A 19,810-nucleotide genomic window follows, 5' to 3' on the forward strand; every position below is an offset into this window, starting at 1 on the left:
CAGGAAGTGATTGAGTGAAGAAAATGTAACTGACAAAGCTGTACGGAGACGGCGCGTTGACTGTGACGGAGGACACAAGTCAAGCGAGAATCTGGTTTTCATGTCTGAAGTGAATGGAAGCCGGCGGCTGCACGGAGGAGAAACTGCACGCCGTGCTTCAAAATATCCACAGAAATGCAATTTGTACAAGAGTTGTGGTTAAAAAGCAAAAATTTGCAAACACACCGAAACAGCCTTTTAACAATAAAACATTTCTTCATAAGGACTCGATGCACAGTCGTCTTAAAGTTACAGTGACATGCAGATGTCACGCAACAACACACTCTGGGTTTCGAACGCATCTTGGCTGGGCCCTTCTGTGTGGAGTTTGCATGTTGTCCCCGTGTCTGCGTGGGTTTTCTCCGGGTTCTCCGGTTTCCTCCCACAGTCCAAAGACGTGCAGGTGTTCGGTTCATTGATGACTCTAAATCGCCCGTAGGTGTGAATGGTTGTCTGTCTCTGTTCGTCTCTATGTGTCCTGTGATAGACTGGCGTCCTGTCCAGGGTGTACCCCGCCTCACGCCCAATGTCAGCTGGGATCGAACCCCCCCTGCGCCCCCAACAGGGACAAGCGGTTGAAGATGAATGAATGAATGAACACAGGGACACTTCGACGTAGACGTTTTTCTTGAAGCTCTTAGTGAGAAAAAAAATAGGACAACAAGCTCTTTGTTTGAGTTTCGACTAAAAGATATTAACGACATGTCGAGGATGAACTCTCGGGTGTGTGGGTGAGTTGAAAACTGTCATGTGTGGGTATTATTTTATCAGATATCGGCTTGTTCTCTGCCAATAAAACGCAAGTTCTTACGTTAAGTAAGCAGCCGGGACAGTTCGTCAACTGACAGGAGAAAACACCGGGACAAGGATCATTTGTTCTACTCCTTCTTCTTCCCATAGAAACCTCAAAGCTTCCAGGCGTGTGCATGTTTTCTAGAGATGCACTGTTTCGACACGATGAAATAACATTAAAAAAAAAAACCCCGGACCCTTTTCACTCGGAAACACCTGTGGATTCCACAGGTGAGTCGCCGTGCGTCTGAAAGCTGTTTCCCCCTCCGAGCACGTCTAAAGCTAATCGTCAGAATTGTAATTATACAAATAAAGCATCCAGTGAACTGCACACAGGCAGGGGGTTCCCCCCCCGCGCATCCCACCTTACACCTCCGCCGCCCTTCCTCGACCTCTGCACTTAATGCCTCGGTTTACTCGCCCCAGGCGCAGTAGGCGTGACGTTTTCTACTGTATGACACAATATGCGGTCATTTGTCAAAACATTCGCATTACAGACAGTGGGAAAATAAAAGGTCCGGTCCACGTCCGCGTAATCGAAGCACGCGCCATCCACAGAGGAGCGGGAGCAGGAAGTCTATCCTGCCCTCTGCGGGTACAGCAGTCAATGATTGGTTTGGGTATTTGATGAATAGCGCTGTGCTTCTGTGGCTTTGTCTGCCGGGAATCTTCCAGGAGGAGTTCCTGCGCCTTGTAATTGTCTCTTGGCGGATGCAGGAAGGCTGACCTCACGTTCACCGGGGTCAATGGAAGGTCAGAAGAGTCGATAAGGTCGGCCCTGATAGTTCACAGAGCACCCCGCTCGTCCGGAGACGGTAATGTACATCGAGCGAGCCGTCAAAGCTCCGTCTTTTTCCTCAGCATACGGTGTCCAGTGTTTGGCAAGTTCATACAGTAGTTCTTCATCCCCCTCACTGCTTTCTCCCTCGCTCTTTGTCTCGATCTGAGTCTTTTTCTCCCCCCCCGCCCGCCATCGCTCCGTCTTCTTCTCTCAGGTGCAGCAGTCTCGCTCCACGTGGCAAAAGAGGGGGGACTGGGTCGGCAGGGACGCGGAGGTGGAGGGGTCGGACGAGGAGGACGAAGAGAAGGACACCCTGGTGCTGGTGGAGGAGGTGGAGGTGGAAAAGAGGGAGGGGTAAGGGCTCATCTTCTCGATGTTGACGTAGGTGGTGTTGAGCAGGACGTAGTGCTCCCCGCTGAAGTTGGAGAAGATGGCGGAGATGCGGGACACCAGCTCGGAGAAGGAGGGCCGGCGCTCGGGCTTCGGGTGCCAGCACTCGATCATCACCGTGTAACTGCAGGGAGAGGAGAGGACACGCGTCTTTTTCCTGCTTCTCACATTTGAATGTTTACTGCTGTGATGTGTTTTTATATCAATGAAAACTGAATTCATGGTGGTTTTGGACTGTTGTAAAAAAGATATCATGTTGTTTTATACGTCGTTTTATAGACTAAACAATTCATAAGTTTATAAAAAGAAGCCCACAAATAACCTGATAATGAAAATGATCAGAACTATCACTTAGGGCGCACTCACACTGTTCATCTGTCCCGTGCCCAAACAGGTTTCACGGCTAAAGTCTAGTTTGTTTGACCAGTGTGAGTGCAACCGTGCCGCGCCTAGTTGCAACACGCTTGCCGTGCACGGAGCGTTTGGGAGAGGTGGGCTTTTGTAAAGCACGTTTGCACGTGTACGAGCACGAGCGTGCGCACGTGTACGAGCACGAGGCCTACGGCGGTTCTGAGGTGATTTTATGTGCACCTGTTGGGACATAGAAAAAAGAAGGAGGGTCATATTTGGACAACAATACGATATTTGCTGACACAAATTCAATTCCGTTCGATTAAGCAGTCGGCCATCGCTCCGAGACGATATTATCTGAACTTTTAACTTAAATACATTTAGAACGAACCCACAAAAAGCCGTTTAAATTAAGATTTGACAATAGTATTTTGAGCTCTTCCAGACTTATTTAAATGGGTAAAAAAAGATATGTTCTTTTTAAATAAAAAGACTAAATATAAAACAAGGAATTTCAAAATAAAAGTGTATTTTAAAGACGACGAAATGGAACCAAGTATTGCACGGAAACAGTAAACATTTCAGTCAACATTAGAAGAAAAAAATGTACGTCATTAAACAAATAAAAGGAATTAAAATAGCTCAATACAATGGCAAATAATATATATATATATAGAATACACCATATAAGAATTGACTACACTGAATATACTAAACTATATTTATATAAATTTATATAAAGAGATGACAAACAATATACAACAGACAAGTAACATGCTTCATCAGCTGCAACATTAGACTGATGAACACATGAATGCATCAATATATATTATTCTGAAATGATGATTGGTGCTTTAATTACACTTTGATCCTTTTACTAAAGTAAGATTTTACTATTTCTACTCTTACACTACTACTTTTACACATCTGAGTTCTTCCTTCATCACTAAATTTTGCGTTATTCATTTAGTTTTCCTCTTGTTGTAATTTCACTTGTGACGCGCTTTGACTCCTGCTTCTCCTCTCGCGGAGTTTTCCCATGCAACCGTTATAAATCACCTCTGAGCCGCTTTAAGAGGCAGCTTTATGTTTTTTAACTTTATCAGGAGGGGCTTCCTTCTGAAACGCTCCCACAGATACATATTAACGGTTCATTTCATCACTCGGTTGTCCGCAAACATGCTGTAAAGTTGTTCCTCCCTCGAAGGTGAAACGAAAAGGTCTCCCAACTGATTATTATTTCAACGTGTCTCGACGATAACTTTCACGCCATCAATCATTTTTGGAACAAAAATATCCACCCTGTCACCAGCTGACGTCTCTGTTATTGTCGTTATGATTTCTCTTTACCCTATCATTGTTAAAAATAAAGAAAAAACGTCCCCCATGACGACACGTCCCAGGTATCTGCCAGCGACCGCTATCACCAGAACGCCCCGTGAGCGATCAGGAGTGAAGAATTGCGAGAATGTTGCGCGGGACGTGCATCACCCCCCTGATGTCTCCGTTTAATTTACAGCTTTGGGAACTTTGGGCCTCTGCCTCCCTCTCTCCCTCCCTCACCTGAACACTCCCACTCCCCTCTTATTTCCACACACACTACAGAGCGTACCTCATGATGTTATCGGCGCTGTGTGAGATCACACTTGGCGTACAGCACCGCTGGGTCAGAGTTTAATGGATGAGGACAATTCAGTGAGTAAAGCTCACAACTGCACTGGGAAACCTGAAATTATCTCGATATTACCTGACGGAGCTGTGCGTGAACATTAAACAGACTTTACCCTGCGAGCTTCTCGGTGCATTTAAAGGTTGAATATGTAGAATCTTAATGAAACGCTATATTTTAATAAAGTAAGTAAAGTATTGTTTTTCCATAAAAATGTATATATTTAGTCTGAATTAATATTTTAAAGCATTTTTGACGGGTTTGACAATGACTTTCTGTCTCGTTCTGTTTACATTGTAGCAGCCAATAGCAGTGTGGGTTGCCAGGTTTGCCTGTTGTTGGGTGCAGCTACTGTAGGCTGGCACTGGGTGAAATGGAGTTTGCCAATCATGCAGCTGCTTTATTTGTCCCAGCAGCTGAGTGAGCGGAGACGGGCAACAACCAGAGTCACTATAGGCCGAGCATTCACTCCATGGACTGAGAGAAAGGAGTTCAACGGCATTAAAACGCACGCCCAAATGGCTACGTTTCTCCTTGATCAGTAAGCTAACTTTCATGTTTACTTAGCAGTAACGGCTAATGCTAACGGCTAACGCTAACTGTCAGTCAAACTCCTCTGCAATATTTGTTTTTATGGTGCGATTTGCCGGAGGGGACGGGTTCGAACAGGCTCAAACAGACTCCGGTCTCCTGTCTCCTCGCTTGACACACTGACACGAACCTGGCAACCCCACTGCGATCGTGTGACACTAGATGGCGGTTTTCTGCTCTTTCTCCATATTCCACCTTTAATGGGCCCCGATTGGGCCCATGCATGGGTGCATGGAGCAGCTCATTGCGTAGAATCAGAAGATAGAAAAGAAGATCATTTCCTCCTAAAGTATGTGACTCAAGCTCCGACACAGCATGGCATATGTTACCTGGCCAACTGTGATGTGCACAGTTCCAAAGAAAACTAAAATAAAACCCTCCGTCGACAGATCTTAGCGCTGCCAACATTGTTCTCTCTGAAAAAAAAAAGATTTCAATTTGAAACTTGCTCTGTGTTTTTGCGGTGAAGGAAGAACGGTGTCTTTTATTTGACCCGCAGCCGTGATGAGATGTAACGCTCGGCTGCGAAAGTGTGTTTCGGACTGTTGCTGAATCAGATGATGGACGATCCAAACTTGAGTGGTTTTTATTTATGACTTCCAGTGCTTATACAGCTCTTTCACCGCCACCTTCCCCCCCTTCTGCTCTCTCCTGATTTCACTCCAGCACTCCCTCCTTGATGCATTTAGCAGCTCTTAGTATATCACTCACACTAACTGAGCCGAGGAGGTGAATGACAGGTAAGTACATATCTGTGTATATATATATATGCATGCGTGTGTGTGTGTGTGTGTGTGTGTGTGCGTGTGTGTGTGTGCACTTACAGGGCGTCAGGGCAGAACTCGGGCTGCAGCAGCCTCCTCCCCTGCAGGAGGAACACGGTGATGTCGAAGGAGTTCACATCCGAATAAGGTGGGGCTCCACGGGTCATCAGTTCCCATAGCAACACGCCAAACGACCACTATAGGAAAGAGAGAACTCCCACTATTATCTCTTTTTACTAAGATCTTAAGTTATGTACATCACATTTTTTAGTAACCAGTCCTCACCACGTCTGACTTGGTGGTGAACTTGTGCGTCTGCAGACTCTCCAGAGCCATCCACTTGACGGGCAGCTTGACTCCGCTCTTGTTGTGGACGCTGTAATATTCTTTATCGTAAACGTCTCTAGCGAGTCCGAAGTCTGCCACTTTCACGGTGTAGCTCTCATCCAGCCTGACAAATAAGAAAAATTCACTTTTTTATACCTTGGTCTTGGTGAATACGCCATTCTGATTGACTGCAAGGTGTCCATTAAGTAAGGAATAATCCATGATAGGGTGTCCAATATTAGGGATTAATGGACAACAGGGAGGTCATTATTCCTGATCATGGACACCTTGATGTGGGCTGAGTCCAGACTCAGTCCAGAGTCCAGTTTTTAAAGTATTGCATTTGGATTTAGCTATTAGGAACTGGTCAAACTGTTCCTGTCTGCTGATTCGGGATCATTTGTAAAGAACGTTGCCTAAATTCTTTGCATCCATCCTGACGCCATAAAGCATATATCCCATGTTAAATCATCCCACGGTCGTTTTCGGTAAGCCATTGAGGCAATTATTTTGTGTATGAACAATTAACAGAGAAATCCGGTAGGCCAGCTAACAGCCGGATGTGGCTAACACCGATTAGCTCAGGGCTTTTTTAACCACTAATACTGCTCATGATCACATCAAACCTCTGCAGTAGCATGATAACATGACAATGACACATTCACCAAAGCACCAATGGGCTCCTTCCTTTGGGATTGACTTTGGTAGACCACTTGAATGGACTTTACTATGAGAGGAGCTGGTACAGGGGCCAGTAGGTAAGTCTTTCAAAACCCTCTTTTAATAAACTCTGGGTTCACTAACTACGTTGTTGGTGCTTTGGTTAATGTGTAAGGACTCTTATCATGCTACTGCAGAGCTTTGTTGTTGTTTTGAGCAGTATTAGTGGTTAAAAAAGGCGTTTTAATGCTTTCACCATGCTGCCCCGAGCTAATCAGTGTTAGCTAACAGCCGGCCACTGTCGGTGTTGTAGCGACTCTACTGGATTTCTCAGTTAATCGTTCATACACGTAAGAAAATTGTCACAATGGCTTACTTCATGACCAAAATTACCGAAATAGACCTTGGGATGATTTTACACCGGAATTACGCTTTAATCCTTCCTTAGTAGCATTAGAAATACTTTATGCTTTTGTGATCTCGAAAGGGACTCTGGACTCGGTCTCAACTGGCTTTGGAGTCTGTCTTGTCTTGGACTTGACTGATCTTGGTCTTGGTCTTCACTATAGCCCTGCCACGAAGGGCATTATCCTCCACATACAACGGTTATTTGCCAAAGGACCATTCATTTAGATTTGGATGGTTCTGGCCTCCCCGCTATCCATTAATCCCTCATAATAGACACCGTATCATGCATTATCCCTTTCTTAATGTACTGTCTTGTATTCTTTCTAAACTCTTACGCAGCTTTTCCTTTTCCCTTCTCTTCCCTTTCCAGCCGTAAATCTAAAATATTCCATGTTTTTCTCATCTACTGGAGCTAGCTCTCTCTCTCTCTATATGTTACATACTTGGGATATTGAATGAATAGATGCAAACTCACATGCAGTTCCTGGCTGCTAGGTCTCTGTGGACAAACTTCTTGCTGGCCAGATACTCCATCCCTCTGGCCACCTGCAGTCCGAAGCCCATCAGGTCCTTCACTGTTGGGTTCTGTGGGTACAAACAACCATCAGTATGGATGGATGTATAGTATATATACTGTATGTCTCAAAAAGTACTGCAATCACAGCATGCACGTGTCCCGTGTGTGTGCCCGTACATGTCCTTCATCGCGGATGAAGTTGCGCAGGTCGCCGTGTTTCATGTAGGGCAGAACCACCAGTGGCGAGCCCTCTGGCGGCAGGCAGATTCCCAGCAGAGAGAGAACGTTGGGGTGGCTGAAGTCCTTCATGATGATCCCCTCCTTCAGGAACTGGGACACCTCTTCCAGATCTGTGATGCCTACGTGCAAAATGTGAAGAACAAACAGATAAACATTCACCTTTTGTAGATGGGGTCACATCCAAGAGCAAGTAAAGAAACCAGAGTCGATACAGCAATTTACAGCTTAGTGAAGAGCTGCAATTTGAGCACTTTTTCTAAATCAAATATAAAGAGAGAGACAAAGGGAAGAGACAGAAAAGGGGGGAGATATCCCCGTTAACCCACCCAAGCATCCGCACTTCCAAGTCATTTTGAGTTAAAGTCGTGTATTGTTCAAGAAAAGCAATAAAAGGCGACCATACTTTTAAAAACATGCTTCAGTTTATCATTCAAGATGAACCTGATCCTCTCTAGGTGTAATGTGGCAGATAGTTCTTCATTGACGGGACTAAATGCCTCCGATATTCCCAGTGTTATCATCTTTGAATCTGGCTTTAATGGGGGTTGCTGATCCTGATTCTAAAAGACAGGAAGAGATCTTCAACGGAGGACGTGAAGCAACTACACATCAGCAGGAAGGTCATTCTTTATGAACCTTTGGGAAAAAAGATGATCATGGCAATCAAGCAAAAAAAACCCTCCCTGAATACCCTCACCCAGACCTGACCCACGCCAAACCCCCATTTGCCAATTGCCTCCCTGCCTCTGCTGTCCTGCACTTTAGCCCCGCTGCCTCTGCCGTAATCTGGTTTACAGATGGAAGCTCTTTATGATCGGAGAAACCATTTGACTGGCCTTCAGCCGAGGTTAGACCCCCAGAAGATGGAAAGAGATGACATTTGGTTTCAGAGCCTCAATTTGAACCGAAAGATGAAAATGACGTCATTGCTGTGTGGATAGTTTTCTCCATCACACTGGAAATACCAACTACTTGTCTTAGTGACAGTAAAATCAGTATAAAAGGTCTTAAATACAACAAAGCACCACAATACTAATGACATGGTGCCCTCAGAAATCACTAAACCTAATAAAAAGGTTCAAATCCCAAAGGACAGAACCCCGCGCAGAGTGTGTCCTCGTGACGCCGCTGAGCTTTCCACCGTATTACTCCAGCATCAATCTCCCCGGTGCAAGTGACAGGTTACACGATTAGGGGGGACCCTAATGCCGTCCTCACCATCGGACGCCCATTCATCACCATCAGCTCAAGCCGAAAAAGGATTCAAGGCCCTGATGAGATGAGATCCTTAATGCTATTGGAGCGTCGTGATATCATACAATGAGTATTCAATATCAGCGGATGTCGGATGGAATAATTATGGTCGGACGTGAGCATGTTTGGACAACGAGTGTGTGTTGAGTGTGTGTTCTGAGGGGGACACTGAATAACAAATGGTGCGTTTGAGTGTGAGTCATAAAGAGGGAGTCCGCAGATGCTATCAAAAAAAAAAACCCAACAACATAAAATGTCACTTTAAGTCGGACGTTGGGAGCATTTTGTTAAATACATACAGCCCAAAGTTCAGTCAACAAGTAGCCTTTTTTACAAGACTGCACGCTTTTAAACACACTATATAATATAATAGATTTTTAGGTGTTCTCCCCGTGTCTGCGTGGGTTTTCTCCGGGTTCTCCGGTTTCCTCCCACAGTCCAAAGACGTGCAGGTGTTCGGTTCATTGATGACTCTAAATCACCCGTAGGTGTGAATGGTTGTCTGTCTCTGTTCGTCTCTATGTGTCCTGTGATAAACTGGCGTCCTGTCCAGGGTGTACCCCGCCTCACACCCGATGTCAGCTGGGATCGGCTCCAAACCCATCCCCCCCCCCCCCACCCGCGAGATGAATGTATGAATGAATGAGAACACAATTAAAGCAACATTAAAAATTAGTTTTTAGAAGTTTTAATGGTAATGAGGCTGTTAATAGCAATGTGCGAGGAATGTGTGTAAAAATGATCAATGTGAAGCAGGGTGTAGCAGGAAAACGACCTTTTATGGTCACACACTTCGTGACTTTGTTCTTGCATCATCGGATTTCTAAAGTTGTTTTTTTAGCCAACCTATTTCACCAAACGTGGCTTTGTACTTACGGTTCAGGGACTTGACTGCACAGTGCTGCTTCTGCCCGTCTGGCTCCAGCAGAGTCCCGTGGAAAACACAGCCAAAGTGACCTGCAGGTTACAACACGATGTGGTCGTCAGAATTAGTCAGCATTAGTCAGCATTGTTGAATTCAACAGCTTGTCCGAACCTGTAAAGTTCCTCCAAATAAGTGTTTTGTATTTTTTTTACACCCCGCACAAAATAAGCCTCTCTGAAAGAAGACTATTTGGGAAAGTGACACACGAGATGCACTTTCAGTCGTCGTGACAATGAGGTCCAGCTGTGAAACAGGTGAACAATAGCAGCCGGGATCAGTCGGTACCTCAGAATGTTAATGGACCGGTGTGTAGGATTTACAGAGATCTAATGGCAGAAATGCTTTTCATGAGTGTAAAATGACCTGAAACTTAGAATCGTGGTTTCCTTCTTTATGCATATGAACAGGGTCCTGACGCACAGACCACCATGTTACACCTAAGTGGCAACCTTTGCACTACTACTACCACCACAACAGTTCCTCAAACGGCCACTCTCAGGTTGAATCCAAATTAGAGCCAATCAGCACAGACCCCCATGTAAAAACGCCTGAATATAAAACAGAAATAAACATGTTTAGAGCCGGGTACAAAAAAGGCTTTTGGTCTCTACAGCTAACTTTACTCCCAACGTATATAACTCACACGTATTAATTATATTAAGGTTTAAAGTTCTGCATGAGTAGGGGCTCGCAGCTTTGAGGAACGGGTGTGTGCCGTCAAAGGAGACCTGTGGGCTAGGCTAAGTCTACGCTCCACCTCTTTACCTATTTTTTAGATTAGTGAGGCGTTAGGTGGAGTCGTGCACGGCCAAGATGGCGATGGCCACCAGGAGCTGCCCACATTGAGCATCATTTTGGCTCCTCAGAAACAGATGGGTGGCTTCAGAGAGAGAGATGTACATCCATATTTTAAAAAGGCTATGGTTGCGCTGCCATGTTTCTACCAAGCCCCGACCACAGCGACTTCCTGGTCAATCCAATACAAAAGTGCCAGAAATTACACTTATTTAATTTAATTAAACCTATTTAAGGTAAAAAGCATTCTAGTCTGTATGTTTAGGTCATATCTCTATGGCAACACTGAGGGGGGTGAATTTTTTTTGTACCAGGATAGTTTGTATTTTATTGGAGGTTAAAGTTTATGAATAATTAGGGGCGTGGTCTCTTGAGTGACAGCTAGCCTCTGGCCCTCACTTCCCCTCGGAGGTAAACGTCAGCCAGATGGACGTACGCCCCTCCCCCCAACGTCACATACATGCCCTTTTTTGGTAAGAGGAAATGAGGCGGAGTCAAAGTCTGACAAGATGGCAACTCCCGTAGGCGAGGACGACTGGATCAAGTTGAGAGAACAGAACTCGACGGAGACGCTACGTCCATATTTTATACAGTCTATGGTTTCTACAGAAGCCCAGAACAGACAAACCAAACACCAGCTCTAAAAAAATTAGCATTTTTATGCTTTATCTGAAGGCCACTTTGAGTGCTACTACCGTGATTGGATTTTTCTTTTGGTGGGTGAACTTTGCACCTGCACTACCTGCACCCTGTAAACCAGTGATGCGTTCACAAGCCTTGCTGCAACACATTTAAATATTTGTAAAATGTGCTGATACTGTAGCCTTCCCGGGGCATGAGCAGATCGACCGCACACTTTAACTTTCACATCACTGGAGACACTGTAGCGGCAGCAGCACCACCTGACCTTCACCAGGAACATCAGCTCAGCATGTGCGTTTATTTTGGCTCTGCACAGAAGTGCACTGAGAGCTACTGACAAGACTCCAAATCCTTGTAGATGTGAACATACTTGACCAATGATCATGACTTGAATGTACTCATGGACCACATTTTCAACATCTTGCCCGTAAATGGTAACAGCTGTATGGCACCGATCTGAACGGCCGACGCAGCTTTGCAGCAGGGCATCGAACGCCATTTTTTGGATATTGTGCAATTCTTTAAATTTCTATCTTGGCTTGTTGAAGCCTCGTTTTCTTGACAGAGCCACTACGATTAAGATCACGTGTCCTGCCAGTTGGCTCCGTGATCACAGCAGTTGCAGACATTCGATGAAAATATTCCTGTCCACTGACACAGCAGAAGGATCCAGAAGGTTTCAGATTTTGTATGCAGCTTTTTATACGTCTGTCTGGTTTTCTGTCTGACGTGTGTGTGTGTGTGTGTGTTTTTTACACCCTCAACAGCTAATTTTCTAAAGTTACCATCACCCTAACACTAAATCTGCCCCTCCAGTAACCCAGTATGAAGCTGTATTCATTAATGCCTCACGAGCTAATAGCCTACGCCAAACCCCCTTGAGTTATTGCGCATTTTATTGAATTATAGAGGGGGACAAGAGGGGCTCGCCCCAGACTGGGAGGGGGGGGGGGCGCAGGACTAAAAATGAGCGCGGCGTTCTCCTATCACGTCCTCGCAGATGGCTGAGGGTGTTGGATTACCACTCGCAAACAATGGAGCCTGGGAAGACTAGCTGTGAACAAATCATCCTACGCCACTTTAAAAAAATCCTGCCTCCAAATCCAGACCCTTTTTTTCTTCAGGGGATAATTCAGCCGAGGGGGCAGAGGGCGGTTTTCAGGGGGTCTCTCTTCTCTTGATGTTGAATTTGATCCGGGGGTCTGACCCGACTAATTAAGCGGCACAATGTAAGGTGATTTTGTGTCTGCTATGTCAAGCTTGCGGTTCGATAAAGTAGGCAATTACGCTCTCTGTGGGGCGACTTTAGCTTTTGTAGAGCTTTACGTGAATCTCAAATTCAATCTGAGCTCGCTGGATAACAGTATCACTCCACATCAGCCGCACTGTAACTGAGATTTTGTCATTAATTCCCCTTTTCGGCACATTAACTTGTAAGGCGCTGGATGCTAAACGTATTGGATGTAAAGCCTAGAATCAAATACAACTAAAACGTTTGTTTTTATTAGCAATTAATCATTTTCTGTGTCTCTTTTTTAAGCGTGGTTGCGTATTTTTGCTTTTTTTTAATACAAACGTGTATTTAATATTGAAAGCGGGAGCACGATTTACTGATTCTTGCAATAAAGTATAAGAAAAGTTACAGAAATGTACTGAAATCGAGCTTATTGAGAGTTATACTGTGTTTATAACAGCCTATATTTACCGGAGCAAACATGGAAATAAGGTGACGTTGTATAAGAGCGCCGAACGCCACCTAAGGACGAGGGTCGGGGTGTCAGTGGTGACTTTTTTAAGTTAACCGACTCCTGTCCGTGTCTCGTTTTAAACCGACCCATAATCTTTTCCAAACCCTCACCAAGTGTTTTTGTTGCCTAAACTTAAGTAGTTCTTACTGTTATTTATGACAATGAACATCCAAAGCTGTATTCTCCACGCTACAGTGTTATCCTATGAGTATCCTCGGCACATGGGCTACCCGGTGGTGTGGTGGTTAGCACTGTCGCCTCACAGCGAGAGGGTTCCAGTCCAGGTTCGCATCCCGACTGGGGCCCTTCTGTGTGGAGTTTGCATGTTGTCCCCGTGTCTGCGTGGGTTTTCTCCGGGTTCTCCGGTTTCCTCCCACAGTCCAAAGACGTGCAGGTGTTCGGTTCATTGATGACTCTAAATCACCCGTAGGTGTGAATGGTTGTCTGTCTCTGTTCGTCTCTATGTGTCCTGTGATAGACTGGCGTCCTGTCCAGGGTGGACCCCTCACGCCCAATGTCAGCTGGGATCGGCTCCAGCCCCCCGCGACCCCGACCCCGGGATAAGCGGTTGAAGATGAATGAATGATTGAATGATATCCTCGGCACATGCACTAAATACGTTCTGTTGTTGCCGCACTGATACGTGGATTTATCGATTTCTCAGTTTTAAATATATGTTTAGAAGTCAAATCAAAAGTGTGACCACTGACTCGACTGTTTCATATTGCACATGACGTTTTATTTCATTGTTTTATCCCGTGTGGGTCTGGCGTCCCCCTGAGTATGTCATGTATTGTGCGGTGTGTCTTCTTGTGTCTCTTCTATTTGTATTTTATTTATTAATTAGTAGTATTTCTATTTTTTCCATTTATTTAAGTAGGGACTACGGATGCAAATTAGCATCTTTGCTATAATCCGGCACTTTTACAGTGATACGTTGTTATCGTTCATTAACGTGCACCGTCCCTAACAAATAAAGGATTGAACCAATAGGAAAAATAGAGTTATGTCTGTAAAAGGCGTGAATTTATGGATTAATAATCTTGATGAGGATCTGAAAATGTGTCACTAAATTCACAGGTTCAAAGAAATATGGAAATATGAGGTGATCAGCAGCAAATACAGCAAAGAAGCAAACCTGCCACATGTAATATTTGTTTAATTACCTATTTCCAACGTAAGGAAATGTATTTTTTCTTTATTGTTTGCAACTCTTTAGTTAAAATGATGCCAATAATTTAAATATAAGAAGGGTATTTATGATAAGCTGTAGTTTCAGTCCGCAGAACCTGTTTTGTTGCTAAATCGATTGTTGCGTTGTGATTGATTTGTTTAATTTGAGGCTTGATATTTTGGACTGAGATAAAAGAACGACATGGAAAGAAAAAGCTTTTACGCAGTAATGTGTATCAGCTGGATCGTTGTACGTTACTTTGTCAACTAAATGTCTGCTTTGCTTTTGCACATTAGCCAGCAGCCCCCTTCCCGGAAATAAAAGTCCCCTTTCTGCCTGGAAGAGATTCATTCTACATGTGCCCTGGTTTAGAATAAGCAGAAGAAGAAGTGGGTAGCTAGGATGAGCCGTACGAGAACACACACACTTATGCAGTGTTGTAATACCACAGCAACTTCCAATTCATATTTTACAAAAGACAAAGCATAACCACTACATCTCCTGTGGTACAGAACATAGTCAGTCAAAAATCTTGATGCGGGGCGGCCGGTGGTACAGTGGTTAGTGCAGTCGCCCCATGTAAAGAGGCTGAAGGTCTTTGAGGCCCTTTGCTGCACGTCTCATCTCATCTTCAGCCTCTTATCAGGGGTCGGGTCGCGGGGGCAGCAGCTTTAGCAGGGGACCCCAAACTTCCCTTTCCCGGGCCACATTAACCAGCTCTAACTGGGGGATCCTGAGGCGTTCCCAGGCCGGTGTGGAGATCTAATCCCTCCACCTGGTCCTGGGTCTTCCCCGAGGCCTCCTCCCAGCTGGACGTGCCTGGAACACCTCCCTAGGGAGGCGCCCAGGGTTCATCCTTACCAGATGATCCTGAACCACCTCAACTGGCTCCTTTCAACGCAAAGGAGCAGCGGCTCTACTCCGAGTTCCTCACGGATGGCTGAACTTCTCTTTGCTGCATGTCACCCCCCCCCCATTTCCTATCCGTCCTATCTCATAAATAAATAAAAAAGTATTGCTGTGACTGACCTCTGCCGATGACCTGGTTGAGGTGGAGCAGCAGCTGCTCCCTGGCGATCACCACGTGCTGCACCTCGGTTAACAGGTCTGGGTGGAGGCAGGACGGGTCGATGTGGACCGGGGCCATCAGCAAGGGTGACACCAGCTCGCCCTCCATTCCCACACCCAGCCCACCTCCCAGTGTCCCCAGTCTGGGAGACAGCAGCTCCCCGTTGCCCCCGTAGATAGCAGGAGCCCCCCGGCACGTCTCAGGCCTGTCTGCGCCCTGATCTGGTGAAGCAGAAGAGAGGGAGGGAGGGGGCGGAAGGTCAGCGACTGTATCAGCGGGGGCCTCCAAAGGGTCAAGGTGTATTACTTGATCAGAAAGGGACGGAGAGCAACGAGACGCTACGATGGGGGAGAGCTGAGCTGGAAAAACAAGGGTTCTGATTTCCGCTCTGCTGCTGTTCGTGGAAAGAAGATGAGTGCAAAGACACGCTAGAATATCTCAGCCTTATCCAGAAAAGACGACTCGAGACAGAACTGGTGAGCTCAAATATGGAGTGCGTAGGAGTTTTCTACCACTGATCGTACAGCCCGACTCTCCCTGAGGACCAGTGTTAGTTCATTAGTAAGTCTATCTACGCAGATTTGAAGCCTTTAGCAGCAGGAATAATTGCTTCAGCCATCTCACCCAGGATCATAATACCACCGCATGCCCTGAGGAATCAGGCTGAGGAAACCAGAACCACAGGTGCCTCTGAGGATCACGTCAGTAATGAAGTGAAAATGAGGAAGACCGTCCTGTTCAGTTATGAGGACAGGACACACACTCTCTCAAATCACCCATGTCTCACTAATCAAAACGACTGCTTTTCCTCTTTCTTACAGATCAAATCCGAATCCACAGGGCGTAATATGCAAAACACAACCTGTTATTACCGACATTAAAGTGTAACTGCGGCGCATAAATCATCCCATTGTCTCAAATAAGCCATCGAGACAGTTTTTTGTTGTGTAACAACTTTTAACGGATAGATCCTGGAGAGTCGCTAACAGCCGGACGTGGCTAACAGTGATTAGCTCGGGGCAGTACGGTGAAGGCATTCAAAGGTCTTTTTTAACCACTAATGCTGCTGAAAATAACAGCAAACCTCTGCAGCAGCATGAGAAGAGTCCCTACACACAAAACGAAGCACCAACAACGTAGTTAGAGAACCCAGAGCTTCACTCAAAAGGTGTTTGCATCCACAGGGCGTATTATGCAAAACACAACCCGTTTATTTCCGACATTAAAGTGGAATTGCAACGCCTAAACCCATGGTCTTTTCGGCAATTACATCATCAAATAAGCCATTGAGGCAGTTTTTTTTTTGTGTAACAACCTTTAACTGAGAAATCTGGGAGAGTGGCTAACAGCCAGACGTGGCTAACAGTGATTAGCTCGGGGCAGTACGTTGAAGGCATTCAAAGGTATTTTTTAACCACTAATGCTGCTGAAAATAACAGCAAACCTCTGCAGCAGCATGAGAAGAGTCCCTACACAGAAAACAAAGCACCAATGGGCTCCTTCCTTTGGGATTGACTTTGGTAATCCACCATAATGGACTTTACTATGAGAGGAGCTGGTACAGGGGCCAGTAGGTAAGGCGCTAAAACACTCTGGGTTCACTAACTACGTTGTAGGTGCTTTGTTTTCTGCGTAGGGACTCTTCTACTCTTAATTATAACTCTAACATACTGTGTCGGCGTGTTTGGAAACATGAATTCATTAGTTACGGCCGTGTTGTGGGTACATGGATGATTTTGATCCAACAGCAAACACCTTTCATAAACTTACATTTCCTCAAGGCTACAGGTGTTAGTTCAGAACATGTAAGGCATGCACCGCGAGCACAGCGTTCAGCCCCACAGGGAGCGAAGCAGGTAGATGGGAGGGAGGGAGGGAGGGAGGGAGGGAGGTGGGACGGGGGGGGGGGAGATTATGTGGTTGACGTACCCTCCAGCAGGGTTGTTCTATAGTCGACCGACTCGTGGGAGACCATTTCGTTAGTGGGGCTGACGCTCCTCGCGTTAGCCAGCCGGTCCAGATGCTGGATGTGACCCCGGCCATCATACCACACCTCAGACAGATCTAAAGGAGAGGGAAGGGGGAGGATAAGGGGATAAGGAGCGCGTGGAAGGGAAGGGAAACAAGTGATGGAGAGAGAAATGAAGAGGAAAGATAAAGGGGAGGGGGAGAGAGAGAGAATTACTAAGAAAGGCAAAAGCACACCCTCACTGTGAACCCTCCAGGCCAAACAAAGCCCAGCAGACACACATGCTCATGCAAATATATGATCACACGCACACACACACACACACACACACACACACACACACACACACACACACACACACACACACACACACACACACACACACACACACACACACACACACACACACACACACACACACACACACACACACACACACACACACACACACACACACACACACACACACACACACAGAGACACACACACACACACACACACATGCACACACGCACACAAACACGAACACACACGCACACACACACACACACGCACACACTAATACTACACATCATATGGATTTCTATATCTATTTTCGTCTCAATTCACGCACATATTTCGTTCTTTTTGGTAGATTATTATTATTATTTTTAAATTTTCACAGTGTCTTCTGATTGCATTTGGCTTTTTCTCACAATAAAAAAATATTTTGGTTAATTTAAATGATTGAACTTGTCATTAAAAACAATTCAACTGGAAAACAAATACCTCAAATATTTAAAATAAATTAAATAAAATGAATAATATGTGTACAACTGTGTATATATTATTTATAAAAATATAATAATATCAACAATAATGATAATTACAATAGTTATAACAATGAATAAAAATAAAATATAAATAATAATGATAGTAAAAATAATAATAATAAAAATAGAAATAAAATATAAATAATAATGATAATAAAATAACAACAACAATAATAATAAATACAAATAAAATATAAATAATAATGATAATAAAAATATCAACAATAATAATAATAATAAATACAAATGAAATATTAATCATAATTAATAAAGAAAGTGGGTGTGTATTATTGCTGTATTATACAAACAAAACAAAGACAAAGTGTAATGCAGCACAATAATCCTCTTATCTTGAATAACCAAGAGTCAAAAATGTAATAAAAAACACGGTTTGATTCATCAACCAGCCCTACTGCTCCCTCCTTACTGCAAAATATATAGAAATCCCTCAGTTTGCTGACATTCTGGCTAAAACTAGTCCCTGAAAACGTTTCACGACCTCTGAGCCTGATGCACAGAACGTCTCAGAGCAGATAACGTTACACAGGACTGTGAAATCAACGCCCGTCGGTCACTGTCTGTGAACGAAGCCTGAGTTTAGGACATCAGAACTGACCTTTGACCCCCGTGACCCGACCACGACCCCGGCGTCCCTGCTCTTACCGTCGATGTGTTTGTTCCTCCTCCACATGAGCAGCGTCCCCAGCAGCAGCAGCAGCAGGCTGACGCACACGCACCCCACGATGAGGCCCGTGTAGTCCTGCTCCTGTGCCAGCGTCACCTTGCCCAGATGCCTGATGGAGTCCGCCTGGCGCCACTGAAACAAGGGAGAGGGTTTGGTGTGTCACAGAGTGAAGGAAGGGAGTTTGGATCTCATCTCATCTTCAGCCTCTAATCCAGGGTCTGGTCGCGGGGGCAGCAGCTTTAGCAGGGGACCCCAAACTTCCCTTTCCCGGGCCACATTAACCAGCTCTAACTGGGGGATCCTGAGGGGTTCCCAGGCCAGTGTGGAGATCTAATCTCTCCACCTGGTCCTGGGTCTTTTTAAAGGTCTTCTATTAAAGGTTGAATATGGAGAACGAGCAGAACACCACCATCTAGTGTCTCAAAATCGTAGTCGCAACAACAAAAAAACAATACAGCAGTCGGGTTGCCAGGTTTGTTGCTGAGTGTGTTAAGCGATCAGCCTGCTCCGTGTCAGTGATGAATCCTGCAGGGGAACGACCAATTTGGACTAATCAAATCATTTGACGAGAGTATTTAACGTAAGCCAGTCTTTCTTTGAGTGCTGTGTGATCCATCAGCTAGCTCTCAACTCAAAATGATTCCTTGTTCCTGCAGCAACAACAGACAAACCTGGCAACCAGCCCAACGCTATTGGCTGCTACAACAGAAACAGAAGCAGAGTAGGGCGGGCCTTCATGGTTGTAGAAGGGGAAAAGGTAGTGGTGTCAAAACAGAAGCTTCATGAAGCATTTTCTTTATCTTCGGAGGCCACTAGATGGCACTCACTGTTCAATAAATGGTGGAAAGAACAACAAATCACGAGCCGTCTGCTCCAAGAGCTCCATCTAGTGAAGCTTCACTTGGAAAAAGTCGGTCAAACTAACGTAAACAACAGGCGGTGCACCTGCCGATGGCTGTGAAAGCAATACATAATTGCCCCAAACATTTCTTACACACTTGTTGCTATAGTGGGCCATCGGCTATCCCTGTGTATGCATGACACATACAGTATGTCATAAACACAAGCATTTAGAAGGCATTCAGACATATGGTATGCAATAACACACACACACACACACGCACACACAGACACACACAAACACGAGCACACACACACACACACTGACACACACACCTGTTGCCGCAGTCTGGGGGCAGATTCCATCT

General features: G+C 45.2%; 1 protein-coding gene across 2 annotated transcripts in view; it reads right to left on the reverse strand.

Annotated features, from left to right (window-relative positions):
• Window positions 1–476: 476 nt before the first annotated feature.
• met (MET proto-oncogene, receptor tyrosine kinase) overlaps window positions 477–19,810 on the reverse strand; it is an 83,028-nt gene continuing 63,694 nt past the window's right edge. The window contains exons 13-21 of one of the 2 annotated variants that reach the window (XM_083916530.1): window positions 18,581–18,734; window positions 17,066–17,200; window positions 15,097–15,357; window positions 9,660–9,740; window positions 7,467–7,648; window positions 7,248–7,357; window positions 5,663–5,828; window positions 5,438–5,574; window positions 477–2,126 (exon numbers count right to left, since the gene is read on the reverse strand). In XM_083916530.1, coding sequence (XP_083772656.1) covers window positions 1,823–2,126; window positions 5,438–5,574; window positions 5,663–5,828; window positions 7,248–7,357; window positions 7,467–7,648; window positions 9,660–9,740; window positions 15,097–15,357; window positions 17,066–17,200; window positions 18,581–18,734 — 1,530 coding nt within the window. In that variant the 3' untranslated portion in view covers window positions 477–1,822. The remainder of the gene's footprint in view (window positions 2,127–5,437; window positions 5,575–5,662; window positions 5,829–7,247; window positions 7,358–7,466; window positions 7,649–9,659; window positions 9,741–15,096; window positions 15,358–17,065; window positions 17,201–18,580; window positions 18,735–19,810) is intronic. The other variant, XM_083916531.1, reaches the window with a different exon arrangement.

This window comes from Echiichthys vipera, assembly GCF_963691815.1.
Source record: "Echiichthys vipera genome assembly, chromosome: 7".
NCBI lineage: Eukaryota > Metazoa > Chordata > Actinopteri > Perciformes > Trachinidae > Echiichthys > Echiichthys vipera.